Source organism: Amblyraja radiata, chromosome 1 (genome assembly GCF_010909765.2).
Source record: "Amblyraja radiata isolate CabotCenter1 chromosome 1, sAmbRad1.1.pri, whole genome shotgun sequence".
Classification (NCBI taxonomy): domain Eukaryota; kingdom Metazoa; phylum Chordata; class Chondrichthyes; order Rajiformes; family Rajidae; genus Amblyraja; species Amblyraja radiata.
In genome coordinates this window covers 9,650,140-9,670,018 of record NC_045956.1, presented here as the reverse complement: position 1 = coordinate 9,670,018, position 19,879 = coordinate 9,650,140, and the positions used below count along the sequence as shown (strand labels likewise).

The following is a 19,879-nucleotide window of genomic DNA, read 5'->3' as shown; positions in this document are numbered from 1 at the left end:
GAAAACATTCTCTCTGCATCAACTCTATCTAGAACACAAAACCGTGCAGCACAAGAACACTACCTTTGACATACAAAGACCGTGCCGAACATGATGCCAAATTAAAATTTCTTCTACCAACAGTGCCCTCCATAATGTTTGGGACAATGACCCATCATTTATTTATTTGCCTCTGTACTCCACAATTTGAGATTTGTAATAGAAAAAATCACATGGTTAAAGTGCACATTGTCAGATTTTATTAAAGACCATTTTTATACATTTTGGTTTCACCATGTGGAAATTACAGCTGTGTTTATACATAGTCCCCCCCCCCATTTCAGGGCACCATAATGTTTGGGACACATGGCTTCACAGGTGTTTGTAATTGCTCAGGTGTGTTTAATTGCCTCCTTAATGCAGGTATAAGAGAGCTCTCAGCACCTAGTCTTTCCTCCAGTCTTTCCATCACCTTTGGAAACTTTTATTGCTGTTTATCAACATGAGGACCAAAGTTGTGCCAATGAAAGTCAAAGAAGCCATTATGACTTTCAACTAAGACTGAGAAACAAGAATAAAACTGTTAGAGATATCAGCCAAACCTTAGGCTTACCAAAATCAACTGTCTGGAACATCATTAAGAAGAAAGAGCACTGGTGAGCTTACTAATCGCAAAGGGACTGGCAGGCCAAGGAAGACCTCCACAGCTGATGACAGAAGAATTCTCTCTATAATAAAGGAAAATCCCCAAACATCTGTCCGACAGATCAGAAACATTCTTCAGGAGCCAGGTGTGGATTTGACAATGACCACTGTCCACAGAAGACTTCATGAACAGAAATACAGAGGCTACACTGCAAGATTCAAACCACTGGTTAGCCACAAAAATAGGATGGCCAGGTTACAGGTTACAATAGGATGGCCAGGTTACAGTTTGCCATGAAGTACTTAAAAGAGCAACCACAGTTCGGGGGAAAAGGTCTTGTGGACAGATGAGATGAAGACTAACTTATATCAGAGTGATGGCAAGAGCAAAGTATGGAGGGGAGAAGGAACTGTCCAAGATCCAAAGCATACCACCTCTGGTGGTGGGGGTGTTATGGCGAGGACATGTATGGCTGCTGAAGGCACTGGTTCACTTATCTTCATTGATGATACAACTGCTGATGTTAGTAGCATAATGAATTCTGAAGTGTACAGACACATCCAATCTGCTCAAGTTCAAACAAATGCCTCAAAACTCATTGGCCAGCGGTTCATTCTACAGCAAGACAATGATCCCAAACATACTGCTAAAGCAACAAAGGAGTTTTTCAAAGCTAAAAAATGGTAAATTCTTGAGTGGCCAAGTCAATCACCCGATCTGAACCCAATTGAGCATGCCTTTTATATGCTGAAGAGAAAACTGAAGGGGACTAGCCCCTAAAACAAGCATAAGCTAAAGATGGCTGCAATAGAGGCCTGGCAGAGCATCACCAGAGAAGACACCCAGCAACTGGTGATGTCCATGAATCGCAGACTTCAAGCAGTCATTGCATGCAAAGGATATGCAACAAAATACTAACCATGACTACTTTCATTTACATGACATTGCTGTGTCCCAAACATTATGGTGCCATGAAATGGGGAGACTGTGTATAAACACTGCTGTAATTTCTACATGGTGAAACAAAAATGTATAAAAATGGCCTTTATTAAAATCTGACAATGTGCACTTTAACCACATGTGATTTTTTTTTTTCTATTACAAATCTCAAATTGTGGAGTACAGAGGCAAATAAATAAAAGATGGGCCTTTGTCCAAAATATTATGGAGGGCACTGTACATGTGATCCATATCCCTCAATTCCCTGCATATTCAATTTCTTATTTAAATGACTATTAAATGTCATTATCGTATCCACTTCTACCACCACCCCTTGGCAGCATTTTCCAGGCACTCTTAACTCTCTGTTTTAAAAAAACGCCCCACATTGCAATTAAACATTTCCCCTCTGATCTTAATGCTGCGCCCTTTAACATTTTCTTTCACATTTCCATCCTGGGATTAAGGTTCAGGCTGTTTACCCTATCTGAGTTTCTCCTAAATTTCTACACTTCTATCAGGTCTCTCCTCAAATTCCTGGCACTGCAGAGAAAACAATCCAAGCACAGACCTGCAGAACGTCACGTATGACAGATTCTTAATTAGTAAGGGTGTCGGGGTTATGGGGAGAAGACAGGAGAATCGGGTTGATAGGGAAAGATAGATCAGCTATGATTGAGTAGCAGAATAGACTTGATGGGCCGCATGGCCTAATTCTGCTCCTAAAACGTATGAACTTGCCCGACCTCTCCTTGTAGCTAATACCCTCTAATCTGAGTCTGAAGAAGGGTCTCGACCTGAAACGTCACCCATTACTTGTCACCAGAGATGCTGCCTGTCCCGCTGAGTTACACCAGTATTTTGTGTCTACCCTGTAATCCAGGTATGCATCCTGGTGAACCTTTTCTGCAGCCTCCCCAAAGCCTTCACATTCTTCCTGTAATGGGGTGACCAGAATTACACCCAACACTCCAAATGCAGCGGACCAAACTATTACAAAGCTGCAGCATGACTTTATGCCTCGTACTCAATGTCTCAATCATAAATCCCTTCCATTCTCCTTGAGTGATCCTACCTTCTCTCGAGTTAACCTCTTGTTTTAAATGTGGGAAAAGGCTTGGGATTTTCTTTAATCCGATTTACCAGTAATATTTCGTAACTGCTTTTGGCACATCTAATTCTTTGCTCGAGTTCTTTCCTGCCTGCATCATATTATCAAAGGCCCCGTCTGATTTAATCTTCCTGAACTTTATATATGCTTTTTTTTTCTGATCCATTTTACAACCCCTCTCGTCATCCATGTGTCCTTACCCTTATCCCTCCTCTTCACTGGGATATGCCGGTCCTGAATTCTGATTAGAGTCAAGAGAGTTTATTGTCATGTGCCCCTGATAGGACAATGAAATTCTTGCTTTGCTTCAGCACAACAGAACATAGTAGGCATTGACTACAAAACAGATCAGTGTGTCTTTAAACTACTCCCACATTTCTGATGTGGACTTCCCAACAGCAGCTCCTCCCAATTTACCTTCTTCAGCTCCTGTCTAATAAGGTAATCAAAGTTACCCCAATTTAAGTATGTTTCTCCAAAATCCAGACTTATCCTTAGTCATAACTACCTTAATACTGATAAAGTTGTGATTGCCGTTCCAAATGCTCTTCCACTGAAACCTAGCTCGGCTCGTTTCCCAATACCAGGTCCAATATGGTCCATCCCGGAGTTGAGCGATCCACATACTGTTTCACAAAACTCTTTGGGCTGCACCTAACAAATTCTGCTCCATCTAAGCTTTTTGCATTAAGGAAGTCCCAGTCAATGTCACCTAATATGAGAACCCGGTTGTTTTTGCATCTTTCCATAATCTGTCAGCAGAGCTGTTTCTGTATCTCCTGCTGCTGCTGGCTAATGGGAAACAATAGTATCATTGTATTTGAGTGATAGCACCTTTCTTATTTTTGAACTCTCCTCGTATTGTGTTAATGGATGAACCCTCTGGTATGTCCTTGCTAAGTGTAGCTGTGACATTCTCCCAGATTAGTTAAGCAACTCATCCACCCCCTTTTCCTGCCTCTATATCACATCTGATACTTTCACAAAGCTATCAAGGATGCCCAGAGGGAATTCCGGGCCAAACTAGTGTTCTGAGGTTGTGGCAAGGCTTGCATGCTATAACGGGTTACTAAGTGAAGTCAGGCAGTTTTTGTTGGCAACTACTGGTCTCTTCAATACATTTTATGCTCACTTTGAACAGAAGATCAATGGAGTAACAAAATCGCCCCCAACAGCCTCGGTTGTACCTGTATCTGAGTCACGATAGCGGATATCAGATCGGTCTTCTTGAGAGTGAACCTGCACAAAGCAGCTGTCCTGGATTAAGTCTCTAGCCACGTCCTCGGAACTCGCACAAACAAAAGCTTTTCACTCGACACGCGACAACGATATACCAATACTCTGCAGACTGAATACACGTGCTCTGCAAAGCAATCACACGATCTCCATTTAATTTCTCCACTGTAAAGAAGACCACGTTATGAACAGCGAATGCAATACACCAGAATATCAACATGGGGAACTGCAGATGTTGGAATCGTGAGCAAAGCGCTGGAATAATTCAGTGGGCCGAGGAGGGAATGGATAGAAGACATTTTAGGTCGGGGGCCCTTTTCCAGACTCGTGACTTATCCCGACCCAAAATGTCGCTTATCCATTCCCTACACAGATGCTGCCTGGTCTGCCATTACATCAGCACCTTGTGTTTTACATGAGATTGGACCATGGTCAATGTTCGCAATGGGCTGGTCTAGACTGGAGAAACCAAATGCAGATCACAGCTTACAGATGTGCAGTCAGAAAAGCATCACAGTGGTTTGCTAATGGCAGTTCATTGATTAGATCTTCACGGCTGAATCTGATTTTGACCCCATAGCTATTGGAGTTGCTGTATGGAAGATGAGATTCATTCCCATGAGATGAAGCGATTACCAGAGGTGAAGGTGTTGCATGTTCTTGGTAGATATATTTCTCACTGCAAGATTCAAAATAGCAGATTATCTGTCATCTGACAAGTTAGTGTGTACCACTGACAAGAACAGGGCATTTTAATTTTTGTACTTGGATGAAAAAATGTATTCCCCTTAAATGTGTAGGCAGATTAAGCAGAATGAGGAGGGAAAATGGGGATACGACCAAAAGACAAAATATTATTTAAGAATCAAGTTTTTTTTTAACTTTTCCTGGGTGATAAAGTTAACATATGTATTTCAGCTTTCATGAAGCGCATTTGGCGCTTTGATTAATGTAGTTAGATTGTGTCACAGGTTTTGTATTTGTTGAAGAGTATTGTCAAAAACTAGTTGCATCTACATCAACATGAAAGCTAATGTGCCTACCCATGGTGAGAATGATTTACATTTCTATTATTTTTAAGCAAAGGTTGGAGGAAAGGATTTAAAAAAATTTCTCTAGTCCTTTCCTGTGCCACAATACAAAGCTGCTTAAAACAAATGTATGCTCAGTGGAATCATCACTTTGTACTGAAATCATACAGTGGCCCACAACTGAAGCATTGCCTTTCTGTGATCTAAATATAGCCGAATATGCCTTTGAAATGTAATGCCTTTCTAAATTTCTATTGTCAATAGCCACATTAATTGAGAGGTGTGGCACAAAAGGTGTCTCTGTTTGGCCATTTATATTCTTGTCACCCATTACGAGAACTATTTTGATCAACTTCATCTCCCACCTTCTCGTCCATTATCCTGTAGAGAATAACACTTTTTGGATTCTTGTTTAGGCCTCCATCATCCTTTTCACATAGAGAGTCTCATAATTGTGAATCTCCACGTACCACATTTTCTTTGTGTAATGTAGTCATCAAATTTTACCTGTGATAAGATACAAAATGCAGATCAGACAACATCCATGAAGAACATGGACAGGTGACGATTCGGGTCGTGACCCTTCTTCAGACGTCCTGACCTCAAACGTTGTCTATCCATGTTCTCCAGGCATGCTGCCAGACCCGCTGAGTTATTCCAGTATTTTGTGTGTTTCCTTGGTAAAAAACAGCTACATTTTACCTGCAACCTAGTTAGTCTGTTATACAATTTTGGCATAACCTGTCTGTCCTTTAAATTCTGTACTTCGTGCAATAAGGAAAGTATCCTGTGTGCCACCTTAACCACCATGACTACCTCTCAAATGAGTTTTAGGGAGCTCTGGACATGCACTCCTTCTGTTCCTCAGCATTTCTTAGCAACCTGTTATAAAATGGAACAGCACAGGAACAGGCCCTTTGACCCACCTTGCCCATGACGACCAAGTTGGCATACTGGGATATCCCCATGGGCCTGCATTTGGCCCTCTAAACTCTTCTAAACTTAGATAATCTTCTCTGCTGACTACTATGCCACTAATTATGATGTCATCTGCAAATATACTAATAATATTAACTACATTGTCATCCAAATCATTTATGTATGTAATAAACAGTGGATCTAGCATCGACCCCTTGGGTACTCCACTGGTCACAGGCCTCTAATCAAAAAAACAACCCTCCAAAAATAACCTTTGACTCCTTTCGCCAAGCCAATTTTTAATCCAAATTTTAAAGCTCACTTTGGTTTCCATGGAATATAATTTTCCTAATTAGCCTACCATGTCAAAAGCCTTGCTAAGTCCATATAATGCCCACTGCTCTGTCTCATCAATCCTCTTGGTGGCCTCTTCAGAAAGCTCTACATTTCCTTGCTTTGTTTGCCCACTCCATGTAATGCTATTTGCCGGCAGACAAAAGTGCTGGAGAAACTCAGCGGGTGCAGCAGCATCTATGGAGCGAAGGAAATAGGCAACGTTTCGGGCCGAAACCCTTCTTCAGACGCTATTTGCCATTGCTTTTGCCCATCTCAGTCGTCTATTTATATTTCCCTGCATTTTACAACTTCAATTTGTTCCTCTGCTGTTCAGTGACCAACCCCGATTTCTCATCACTGCGCCGATCTCTTTCCAAATTGGTGCTGTGGTGCTAGGAGACTTCTGATATCTCAGTCATATGACTTTCATTTCCATTGGTAATGATTTTGTCAAGAACGTACTAATCCAATGCTTGATCATGCACCAAATACTGAGTGCATTCTTAAATGCTCTCCACGTGTAAATGATCATGTTGTATTCTGAATAAAATCTCATTACCTTTAACTTCTCTAGTTTTGAGAGCTATATGCCCACTTGCAACCCCCCCTCTTGCATGGCTGATTGAAGCTGCTCCAATCCAGAATGAAATGTGCTTATAGTTACGCTGGTCTGCATAGTATATTGTCCACTCATTTAGTCTACTGAACCTCATAAATATAGCAATATACCCTGAATTATGCCAAAACATGATGGGCTTCCTAATGTACGTGAACTTCAATTTCCTGAAAACAGGTACAACCGAGACTATCGTTATAATGCCCTTGGGGAATGCTCAGCTGCCGTTTGCAACCAGGTGCCATGGTTTAACAACAGCCATCTCACAAGCCCTTCATCCTCCGTGTGTGTGTGTGTGTGTGTTTCCAGATCACTGCATCTAAATTTCTTCTGAAGTAAAGGTTAAATGAAGGTCTACACATAAAATCTGACAATGATTTATTAAGCATTAATATCTTCATCCCTTTCTCCGTGCAGTTTTAAATTGCACCGTCTGATTAGTCCTAGGCCAAGTTTATACCCTTGAGGTTTGAGGCTTAAAGTATGGCTTTTGACCGACCAGCAACAGCTTCCAATGTTACGTGCTGTTTATTGTGGTTCTGACACAGCCACTTGGGTTAATAAGTTGGGTAAATCCACATGTAAGTTTCTAAATTAAAATCTTAAATTGATTACAGCATGCAGTGCAGCTGCATTGTTGCCCTGCACAGGTATTACTTGGCTGTGTTTTTGCTTTGTCATTTGATTAAGTGTGTTCTTGAGTTCTCTTGTTTAATCATATTTTATTTGAACATGTTCTTTCAAGTTAACGCTGTCTCAACCTTTAATCTAATTTGCTATTTACATTTTAACTGCATGTGCTTATTTGAAAAAAAAACAGGTGGCTTGAAAAACGCTCAGAGTGGTCCTGTTGTCATCACCGACGAAATATCTAAAAATATTGCTTTAGAAAAGCTTGAACAGATGAAAAAATGGAGTATAAGCACATACAAGGTTTGTGCCTTTTAGATCTTTCCACATCTTATCAGCTGTAATATATTGTGCAATTATTGTATTAAAGTTGGAAAATGACTAGGGTTTAACAATGCAATGCAAAGGTATACATGATCATTTTCAGGTGAGAAACGTTTTCACCCACAGAGTTGTGAATTTATGGAATTCCCTGCCACAGAGGGCAGTGGAGGCCAAGTCACTGGATGGATTTAAGAGAGAGTTAGATAGAGCTCTAGGGGCTAGTGGAGTCAAGGGATATGGGGAGAAGGCAGGCACGGTTTATTGATAGGAGACGATCAGCCATGATCACAATGAATGGCGGTGTTGGCTCGAAGGGCAGAATGGCCTCCTCCTGCACCTATTTTCTATGTTTCTATCAGTTTGAAATATTTTACTGTTTGGACACTAAGACCTTAGACACCTTTAACAGTCAATTTCAAAAATTTCAAAGTAGATATTTGGAAAAATGTCAATTAATTTTGATACAGTATAGTTTGCATTGAGAAAAATAACCTTGTTTGACTTTACCGGTTCCTTTAATTCAAACCACTGCCTCCCAAAAAAAACTGCCCTTCACCTATTTTTTTCAATTTTCTGGAATGGTAGTTTACCTGCCAATGAAAGCAAAGTAGTGATGTACTCTAACTATTTTTTGACCAAGAAAGTATTTTTTCTGCGAAATGATAACTTGCCTTTGATGAAGTGTAGTGATGATCCAACTGCACTCACAATGAGATGATGTTGTGATTTTTCTTTTTTCAACTTATAGTTTCAGTTCAATTGAATAACACATCTGGCGTATATATATATATATCACTAAAGCCCCAATGTAGCAACACTTGAATACCTCTGCTGCATCCGAAAAGCCATTTCTATTACCTCTTGCATCCATTAACAAGATGTGAGAACAAATTGTCTAATAACTGATCCATTATACACAAGTCTCCTTTATCTATATTTAGTTTAACATTTATTGACATCTCCAAACTAAAAATGGAGGCATATATATAAATATATATATATATAATAGATGAAAATGTATGATTGATTAAATGATAAAATGGATGCTCGGGCAAGGCAAAGTTGATTATGAAACAAATAAAGAAACAAAAGATGTATCTGGAGGATTTGTGTGCCACTTGGAAAACTATGCTGCACATAAATAGAGCGACATTAACTTTTGTTTAAGCTCCAATAAATGTCCTTCTACTAAAAGCTTAATCTATGTTAGAACATAAGTATCTAGAAAATAGCAGGTGTTGGCCATTGGCTCCACCATCCAATTCACCATGGCTATTTTTTGTTACAATTTTTCTGTATTAACCCCGTATTCTCTTGCGATCCACAAATATATCAATCTCTGTTGTGAATATTCTCAGCGATAGAACCGCTACAGCTGTCTTGGTTAGAGAATCTCAAGGGATCAGTACCATTATGAGTGAGGAAAATGTCTTCCCATTTCTATTCTGATTGGGCAACCATTATTATGATACCTTGACCCGTGTTTTAGATATCACAACCTAGGGAAACATTGTCCTATAAGTTTTATGTATGGTTCATTGTGACCCCTCTTGTTCTATTACCCAGTCTACTTAACCCCTTCTTACAATAAACCTGCCATCTCGGGAATCAATTTGGTTAATCTTTCCTGCACTCTCTTAATTGTATTCTCTCCTGGGGAAGGAGACGAGATCAGTACACAGTATCCAGAAGTGATCTCACCAGGGCCTTGTATAATTGAAGGAAAGTCTCCACTTTTGTGTTAAAATCCCCTTGCGATAAATGTCAAGCTGCTTTGTGCCTTCCTAATTGCTGAATCTACGTGTTAACTTGCAGTGTTTCAACGTACACAATGTTCTGAGGGACCTGGATGTCCAACACCTCTAGATCTCATCATTTAAAAAAATATTAAGTGTTCTCATTTTTTTTTTTTACCAAAGTGGATGACTTTGGGGTTTTTTTTCCTGGACATTTTACTTCATTTGCCATGTCATTGCCCATTCACTTAAACTGTTCATCTCTCCATGAACCCCCATTGAATCCTCTTCACAGCTGCTTATCCAGTCATCTGCATGTTGCTGCACATGATTGAAACAAAGATTTATTGTCCAGATTATTGGTCTGACTTTATGCCACTTTACGGTTAAGCTGCAGGCATCGTCGCCTATACATCATAAAGTTGTAAGTTCAACCACTATGGAGAGAAAAGAAATACAACGCAAAAAACCATGCTGACATTCCAGTGCAATGCTGGGCATGCAGTGTTTTTTTTTTGAAGCTCTTGTTTTGAATGAGATATTAAATAATGAACTTGGATAACTGCAGAAGCTGCTTAATGCTATTTTTTATTAGAGTAAATGAATAAGTGAACTAGCCCAAATGTCCTGAGCAATATTTGTCCCTTGGTTAACATTACTAAATAAACCATTTTCACTTTGCTATTTGAGAGAGCTTACCGTGCACTGATTTGGCTGCCATGTTTCTTTGAGTTCATCAATCATTTGCACTTCAAAACAGTACTTTGTTTGCTCTGAAGTTTGAAACAGTGCTAGACAGATGGGGTTTTTTATACTGCTTCCCAACCTTCATTTCTCACTGCCCTTGGTCTCTCTGCAACTTTTAAAATTCAAGCTAGGAATTACTGATTACAATATCTGGTTTGGTTTTCTTTCTGTTGGTAATATCTTGATTTGTGGCCCTTGACACTTCAAACAGTTATGCTTCATTGCTACACTGCTGGATTCAAAAGAAAATATGTCTATAGTTCTAACAAGAATGAACAAGATAGCTCCACCCAGTCTGTTGGAACTCGGAGTATGGCACCTTTATGTGCCTTGGAGGTCACATCATCAAAATGAGTAGACTAGTCACTTGATCAGACATTGCATTTACTCCCATCATAGTGTAAATTATGCAAATTAGACAAGCAAGATTTGACAGTCTGCAAAGATAAGGATCTTGCCAATTCAATTACCACGCTACCCAAACGTCAGCTATAATTAAAACCACTAAAATTTATGTTCACACCTGTCTGCTGACTTAAATAATGCCTTGATTCAGTAGCAGAATGTTCTGAGGAATTAAAACTCAGCAGATGCACAAATCATATCAACCAGCAATATGCAGGTTATGAGATTCTTATTATTTCTAGAGAGAAAAACTTGTACTGCAAAATAAAATTGAGTAGGACATTTCTGAGTTTTGGAGGATTCAAAATGTCAGCAAGACAAAACTGAGGTGGAAGAATGGATTGAGAATATGAGGCAGTTATAGCCCTGTGTTTCAGTCGCACAAACCGGTCGAGTCAGTAACAGATTGTGGAAATGAACAGGATAGGATCCTTGCCGTTGCTGTGTATCGCCAAGGAGATTGCTAGCAGTTGCCACAAGTTGTATGCAGTGCTTGCCGTATGGTCAACAGTAGGAGCACTTGGGTGCTTCTGATTGGCAATTGCAGTGGGCAATTCTATTACTTGAACTTTAAAAATAAATAATAATAATTGTAAGTCTAGTATATAAAAATTGAAATGCTGATGTTTCCCTTAGCTTGGCTATCTGGGAACGAGAGATCAGAGTCAGCCATTCAGAACAGGGTTGAGGGATTTCTTCGCCCAAATAGAAGTAAATCCTTGGAAAGAAGATAGACACACAAAGCTGGAGTAACTCAGCAGGTCAGACTTTGGTTTAAACCAGCATCTGCAGTTCCTTCCTACACATAAATCTTTGGATCTCTATACATCGAGTTGTGGAAGCAGAGTTGCTGAGTATATCCAGGATAGAAATCTAAATATTTTGGATGTTAAGGGAGTAAGGCCTTTGTAGTTGGTGCAGATCAGTGGAGCTGAGATGAAAGATCATCTATGACCTTTTGGTGTTTATGAAACATGAAGATTAATTTTATTCCCATCTTTTTTTAAACAATTGATTTTTGCACATTTTGCTCCTTATCTGTTTCTTCTGCATCATTTTATGCCTCTCTAACCTGTGAGCATCCTTTTGAACTTCAGTCAGCTTTTAGATAAAGTGGCCCACTCATGCTGTTTGATAGTTCAAGAGATCCATGTTCAATCCTGCCCTCTGGGTGGTCTCACTGTGTAGTGTGCATGTCTCTAGGTGACCTCTTGGGATTCCTCTGGGTTTTCTCCCACATCCCCAAAATGGGAAGGCAAGGCTGGATAGTGTCTCTATCTTTCAACGACATTGAATGCATTTTATTTGTGATTATTTTCCCCTCGTACTTGTTTTTATAAAACCGTTCCTATCTTCTGGTGAAACAAATGTTAATTTTTTGTTACAGTGCACAAGACAAGTTCTATCTGAAAAGCTGGGACGTGGCTCAAAGACAGTGGATCTAGAACTCGAGTCACAGATAGAAATATTGAGAGAGACAAAGAGAAAGTATGAAAACCTCCTGCGACTGGCTCGCCAGATGGCATCACAATTTTACCAAGTCGTCCAGACACAACGACAACTTGGAGATGCTTTTGGAGAACTTAGTGTGAAATCGCCAGAACTCCATGTAAGCTCTCTATTCTTAAATACTTCTACCAACTTAGCCATTTAGAAATAATCTGTAGTGAGACACTACAGTTGCACCTCCAGATATAGAACGTTGCACTGTCAGGTATTTGCAGTTAGAATAATTCTGTTTCAGTTAGAAACATTCAACAATGCATCGATTTCCCTAATGGTGCAGCAGAAATTCTCTGACAGCAAATTCTAAAGCTACCTTACACATTACTTACATAAATTGTTGACAGGTTCTACTACAACAATTCCATTTTTTTTTTTAACTGCAAATCTCAGGTGATTATGCTCTTTCTTATATAAAAATTGTGGGGAAACATCTTTGAGAACAAAATGACATACATGAGCCCGAAGGTGTTTGATAAATGTGCATTCTAACCACTGACCTTCCCCTTTTAGACGACTCTGGCAAATAATTTCAATTAAACCATTTAATTTAGTGTGGTGGCATAATTTCATTCTTGAGAAAGGATTAGTTGGGTTCTATGAACATTGGAGAGAATTGTAATTCACTTTTTTTCCCCAGAGACATACAGTTTGCAGCAGATCTTAAAGCTCTGCTTCTGACAGGTGGCTGACCTTTAAATTTAATATAGAGATTGATTTCCTTATTGGTTCTGATGTCTGCTTTTTTTATTATTGAATTTCCTTTCAAAATCCCTTGAGGCAGTTCTACTTTATGGTATGTAATCAGAATGTGAAAGGACTATTCATCCCATTTAGGCCCTTCCTCCAGGGCTCATCCCCAGATTCTTATTATTTAATCTGCCTTCACAAGATTTAAAATTTTCCGGTTTAATGTGTTTGTGTTAGTGTACCCACCAGCTGAGATTTTGCCCAAAGGTTAATGGAATGCTGGATCTTATCTAGGTTGGATCTGATAGATAATATAATTCAGACCTCTATTGTTTGGCTGAAACCATGTTATACTAAACAATCTTAATTTTCTTTCTTCCTGCCTGTATTAGCTTACAGCCATCCATGCAATATATTTTCCCTAGGTCTGTGTACTTCAGTATATAACTCCACTTTAATCTACATTGGATACGTGCCAAGTTTACATTGCAGCGTGTCATCTTTTGTTAAACCGTTCCCATGAAGTGATGCTGCAGCATCAATACTTGCAAGGATTAAGAAGCTATGTGGATCTATGATCAACTTGGTTTCACTCCAGATGATAATTGATTGTTTTCAGTGATCAGTCATATTGAAGTTACAACTTCCTCTTCAGACTTTTCCAAATAGATCTGTCATTCAGCCAAACCTTGAACTTAATACACGAGTTGGATTTTGACCAAGTTGTGCTCAAATGCGCTAACTGATACCTTTTGCTGAGTACTTTCGCATTCATCAGGAGAATTGGTAGGCTTATACATGCCCTCACCTCGTGAACTGAATTTAAGCTATACTTTCCTCCTCTTGCATTACTGGCTTTACTCCGACAATATTTTAGAATCCTCCTGCTTGCATCTAGCCTCATTAAACGTCATTGTTTGGTGACATTCATCTCTGCAGCATTAATATCCCCCCACATTAACCCCCAGCCTAACTCCATGCCACTTGGGCATCTTGTTCTCTTACATTACAACCACTCCCTTTCCACAGGCACATCTTGTTCTTTCCTAACCCCATTTTCAAAACTTTTGTCTTTAATTCGTTCATCATAGTCTTATCAGCACCCATGCCATCACCTTTAATTATTGCACCAGCTCCAGCCTTGCCAACGTGTCCTGATGTGGTGTCAATATATCCCACCACAATGGTGGTTCCATTGACCCACCACCCTTTATGTTTAAAACAAAAAGTGACCCCTCGGGTTCCTATTAAATCCCCCCCCCTCTCACATTAAAGCTATGTCCCCTGGTTCTCAATTCCCCCACTCTGGGCAAAAGACTCTGCATGTACCCAACCTATTCGCCTCATGATTTTGTGTACCTCTATAAGATCACCCCTCATCCTCCTGCGCTCCAAGGAATAAAGTCATAATCTGCTCAAACTCTCTCTATAGCTCAGGCTCTTGAGTCCTGGCAATATCCTCGCAAATCTTCACTGCATCCTTTCCAGCTTGACAGCATCTTACCTATAACATGGTATCCAGAACTGAACACAATGCTCTAAGTGTGGCCTCACCAATGTATAACTGCAACTAGACCTCTCAACTTCTATACTTAATACTCTGATGAATTAATTATTATTACCTTTAATTATTGCACCAGCTCCAACCTTGCCAACATGTCCAGATGTGGTGTCAATATATCCCACCACACACCCTATTTAAAAGACCTGAAATGTGGTTTTCATACGGTTTACAGCACCTGAAATCATCTATTCTAAGTCGCCTTGGATTATTTTTCAGGCCTTTTAATTTTCTGTGGTTGCTGTTTTCTCGCAGCTTTTGATAGGATTGATCCCAGTGACCTCTCGCGCTGCCGTCGAATGTCCCAAATCAATGAACACACAGCAATCAGCGGCTTCTCCCCATACACTCTATGCTTCTCTTGGACTTGTCATGTTCTTGGCCCTCTCACGTGTTGCTCAAACTAACTATATAGATTCATGAGTTTATTGGCCAAGTATTAATATACAAGGAATTTGCCTTGGTGCTCCGCACACAAGTAACGACATGACATACAGTGACAGTTACGAATGACTCAGAAAACACTAAACATTAATAAAACATGAATGATAAGTAATCATTATTATCCATATTTGTGTTCTTTTGAGTTCAACCCCAATGTGTTTTAAGTAGAAAAATGGAGTGGAGAATATTTACTGTTGTGCCCTCTTTAGGCATTGCATTGATCCTTCTGATATTCATTTAGTTTATGTTGAATTTCATTCTCTTTGTTTCAGGAAGAGTTTGGATACAATGCTGAAACTCAGAAATTGCTGTGTAAAAATGGGGAGACGTTACTTGGAGCAATTAATTTTTTCATTGCCAGTGTGAATACATTGGTGAACAAAACTATTGAAGATACGTTAATTGCAGTAAAACAATATGAAAATGCCAGGTACACGATTTGTAACATGCGACTAACACCCCTAAATAACCAATTTAATTTGGTTAGAGCATTGAATGATAACTTTGCAGTTTCCGTGAGTAACATCATGCTTTGCACAGTAGCAATGTAATTTCTATTCACTTAATGTTTATGGGAGTTATTTAAGTTCAAAAAATGTGGTCACCTATAATCATGACAAATTAATTCGCAAATTGATTTTAAAAATTGCGTTCCAATCTAGCTGAATCAGTAGAAATGTCCTATTATGCACATTTATTACAGTTATCCAAAATGGGTGTTGCCTTAATCAAGTGGATACTGACAACATAAAGGAAATGAAGGGCAGTGGATTAGAAATTGTGGCAGAATTCTATGGCTACCTCCCCCCACCACCATATCCCTAATGCCAGGAGCAATATTTTATTATTCATATTCAGAGTAGACCAAAGTGTGTTCATACAGGATAAAATAAGCCTTTGAATGCTTGAGTAAAAGGTTATTCCAGAATTTCAGAGGAAATAGGTTCAGCTGCAGTGGATGATTGATGAGATGGAGGTAGGATCATTGGGAGGGTGGAGTGGGAAGAGGATTAGATTGAAGTATAAAGCAGGGTATAGCAAGTATGAAGTCAGATTCAGAGGAATCGGTAGGATGGCAATCGGTGGGAAATACTAACTCCAGGTATGACAGAGTTAATCAGACGTGATCAATGGTCTGAGAGTATTGGAGGCCATTTGGTATTAGAGTCACACAGCTTGGAAACGGGACCTTTGGCTCAACCTGCCCACACCAACCAACCAATCTACACTAGTCCCACCTGCCTGCGTTTGGCCCATATCCCTCTAAACCTGTCTTATCTATGTACCCGTCAAAACCCTTCTTAAACCGTGCGATAGAACCTACCTCGATTACCTCCTCTGGCAGTTTGTTCCATTGCCCCACCACCCTTTATGTTTAAAACAAAAAGTTACCCCTCGGGTTCCTATTAAATTTTCCCCCCCCTCACCTTAAACCTATGTCCCCTGGTTCTCAATTCCCCCACTCTGGGCAAAAGACTCTGCATGTACCCAATCTATTCTCCTCGTGATTTTGTGTACCTCTATAAGATCACCCCTCATCCTCCTGCCCTCCAAAGATATAATGTCATAATCTGCTCAACCTCTCTCTATAGCTCAGGCCCTTGAGTCCTGGCAATATCCTCACAAATCTTCACTGCATCCTTTCCAGCTTGACAATATCATACCTATAACATGGTATCCAGAACTGAACACAATACTCTAAATGTGGCCTCACCAATGTATAACAGCACCTAGACCTCTCAACTTCTATACTCAATACTCTGATGAAGGCCAATGTGCCACAAGCCATCTTGATCATCCTATCTATCTGTGACACCACTTTCAAGGAACCTTGCACCTCGGTCCCTCTACTCTACAACACTCCCCAGAGCCCTACCAATCCGTGTGAAGGTCCTGCCCTTGTTTGACCTCCCAAAATCCAACACCTCAAAATTTGCTGTTTTAAATTCCATTAACCATTCCTCAGCCTACCTGAACAATCGATCAAAATGAATGAATGAATGAAATGAAAATTTATTGGCCAAGTATTCAAATGCAAGGAATTTGCCTTGGTGCTCAACGCACAAGTGACAACATGACATACAGTGAGTTAAGAATGATACATAAAACATTAAACATTAATAATAAAACATTATTGATTAAACATGTGAATTAAATAAAATACCAGAGCAAAAGGCTACAGATTTTCAGTTATTGAGTGGAGCTACTACTCGTGGGAAAAAAATCTGTTTTTATGTCTGGCTGTGGCAGCTTTGACAGTCCGGAGTCGCCTTCCATAGGGAAGTGATTCAAAGAGTTTGTGGCCAGGGTGAGAGGGGTCAGAGATGATCTTACCCACTCGCTTCCTGGCCCTTGCACTGTACAGTTTGTCAATGGAGAGAAGGTTGCAGCCAATAACCTTCTCAGCTGATCGGACGATTCGCTGCAGCCTCCGGGTGTCGGGCTTGGTGGCTGAGCCAAACCAGACCATGATGGAGAAGGTGAGGACAGACTCTACGATGGCCGTATAGAATTGGACCATCATTGCCTGTGGCAGATTGTGCTTCCTCAGCTGCTGCAGAAAGTAAATCCTCTGCTGTGCCTTTTTGACTGGAGTCGATGGTAGCCCCCCACTTAAGGTCCTTGGAGGTGATGGTTCCCAGGAACTTAAAAGACTCCACAGATGTGACTGTGGTGTTGTTGATGGTGAGTGGGGTGAGGGGAGGGGGAGCTCTCCTAAAGTCTACAATCAATTCCACTGTCTTAAGAGCATTGAGCTCCAGGTTGTTGCTACGACACCAGGATGCCAGCTGTGACACTTCCTGTCTGTAGGCAGATTCCTCCCCATCCTGGATCAGTCCAATCAGGGTTGTTTCGTCTGCAAACTTGAGAAGCTTGACAGAGGAGTCAGTGAAGGTGCAGTCATTGGTGTAGAGAGAGTAGAGGAGAGGAGAGAGTACGCAGCCTTGCGGTGCTCCTATGCTGAGGGTTTGCGGGTCCGAGATGTGCTTTCCCAGCCTCGCATGCTGCTTCCTGTCTGTCAGGAAGCTGGTGATCCACCGACAGAGGGGTTCAGGCACAGTCAACTAGGAAAGCTTGGAGTGTAGTAGCTCTGGCACAATGGTGTTGAATGCAGAGCTAAAATCAACAAACAAAATCCTCGCATAGATCCCCTGGCGGTCTAGGTGCTGGAGGATGAAGTGCAGGCCCAGGTTGACTGCGTCATCCACAGATCTATTGGCCTGTTATGCAAACTGCAGAGGGTCCAGCAGGGGGATATCCAAAAATATCTGGCTACAATTTTTGGCAACCATCTTCCCCATCTACAATACCACCCACTTTAGTGTCATCTACAAACTTGCTAATCATGCAAAACGCATCAAAGGAGATCGTCTCTTGGATGCCCTACCAGTGAACTGTGTAAGATTGGGCTTCCTTTAACCTAGGAGGATGCAGGACACAATTCCACATGCATGTTGTACACATGGACAAAAATCCACAAATGCAGTGCCCTGTCATAAATGCCCCATCGTATTTAAATTCTGGTGGTCAAGTCGAGTTTATTCGTCACATACACATACGTGATGTGCAGTGAAATAAAAAGTGGCAATGCTCGCGAATTGTGCAAAAAAACAAACAAACTACAAATAGAAAATTCACAGATTACATAATTGTGGGAGGGAGGGAAGAAAAGGCAAAAAACAGCGATTTAAAAAAGACACCACACAACAGTAGCATGGTACAGTAAAGTTAGTCCCTGGAGAGATAGGAGTTTACAGACCTAATGGCCTCTGGGAAGAAACTCCTTCTCATCCTCTCCGTTCTCACAGCATGGCAACGGAGGCGTTTGCCTGACCGTAGCAGCTGGAACAGTCCGTTGCAGGGGTCGAAGTGTTGCACCTTCTCCATCTTGTTGGCTCTGGAGTTGCACCTTCTGATGTATAGTTCCTGCAGAGGGCGAGTGAAGTTCCCATAGTGCGTTCGGTGGTGTACCATAGGTAGCTCTTATGTTAATACTTTAACAGGTCAGCGTTTTTCTCTGTTTATATCTAAATTCTGAGGTATGATTACATTTCTGCTCCCCGATCTGATGGAGTTTGAGGATCATCCAGTTAATGATTTTGCTTGACCTGGTCCTTGAAGTGCTGCATTCATCAATCTTGATGTTGTCCATCTGGTTATCTGCAGTGAAGTAGTTGCTCCAAGCTTGAGTTATAATCCATAGTTGATTACTGGAGATGTTTTTCTTTGGAAATACATAATCTCAGCAAATTCAAGCTTTTATGAGCATTTCAAAGCACCTTGATGATGCAACCTTAAGATAAAGCTTGAAATATATTGAGTAATACTAGAGGTGAGTTTTAGTCTTCTGTGGAGAGGATAATGTGGGTCAGTTTTACTGTTCATGTTGTTCATGAAAGTGTTGTTCATGTTGAGCGAGTTTTTTTGTTTTCATTGTCAGTTTGTTTTAAGTGATTTGTGATGGCTTTGAAATGGCCATATTATTACCAGTAAGGGGAGGAGGGAGGAGAATGGAGGAGAGCCAGGGCACGCAGCAGCCGTTATGGTCGCGCGGGACACGCGATGAGATGGTGGCCTGCGGGAGGCGAAAAAATGACGGGGGGGGGGGGTGAGAAGGATTTTATTAAAAATGTGTAGAGAAAAATGACTAAATTTAATGAGTGGATTTGCGTATGTAAAAGTAAAATCGCTAGCGAAATGGTAAAAATCTCGGCGTTTTTGCGTGTGGTTTTCGCGGAGTAACGAATCAAATGCAAAATCAAAATGGCATACACCCACACGCGCACACACACAGGGTTTTAAAAGTATATAGATATCATATTAAACATGCTTTATTTTAAAACTTCTCTGTAGAGAAGGAATGGGTGACGTTTCGGGTTGAGACCCTTCCTTCGACATGTCCTGAAAAAGGACATCTGTCTGAAGAAGGATCTCGACCCGAAACGTCACCCATTCCTTCTCTCCAGAGATGCTGCCTGTCCCGCTAAGTTACTCCAGCATTTTGTGACTATCTTCACCCTACAAAC

At 40.6% G+C, this 19,879-nt stretch overlaps 1 protein-coding gene across 4 annotated transcripts in view; it reads left to right on the top strand.

Annotated features, from left to right (window-relative positions):
* arfip1 (ADP ribosylation factor interacting protein 1) overlaps nt 1–19,879 on the top strand; it is a 110,064-nt gene that overhangs the window by 74,228 nt on the left and 15,957 nt on the right. For all 4 annotated transcript variants that reach the window (XM_033017450.1, XM_033017442.1, XM_033017464.1 and 1 more), the window contains 3 exons: nt 7,633–7,745; nt 12,042–12,263; nt 15,125–15,282. In XM_033017450.1, the coding sequence (XP_032873341.1) occupies nt 7,633–7,745; nt 12,042–12,263; nt 15,125–15,282 (493 nt within the window). The remainder of the gene's footprint in view (nt 1–7,632; nt 7,746–12,041; nt 12,264–15,124; nt 15,283–19,879) is intronic.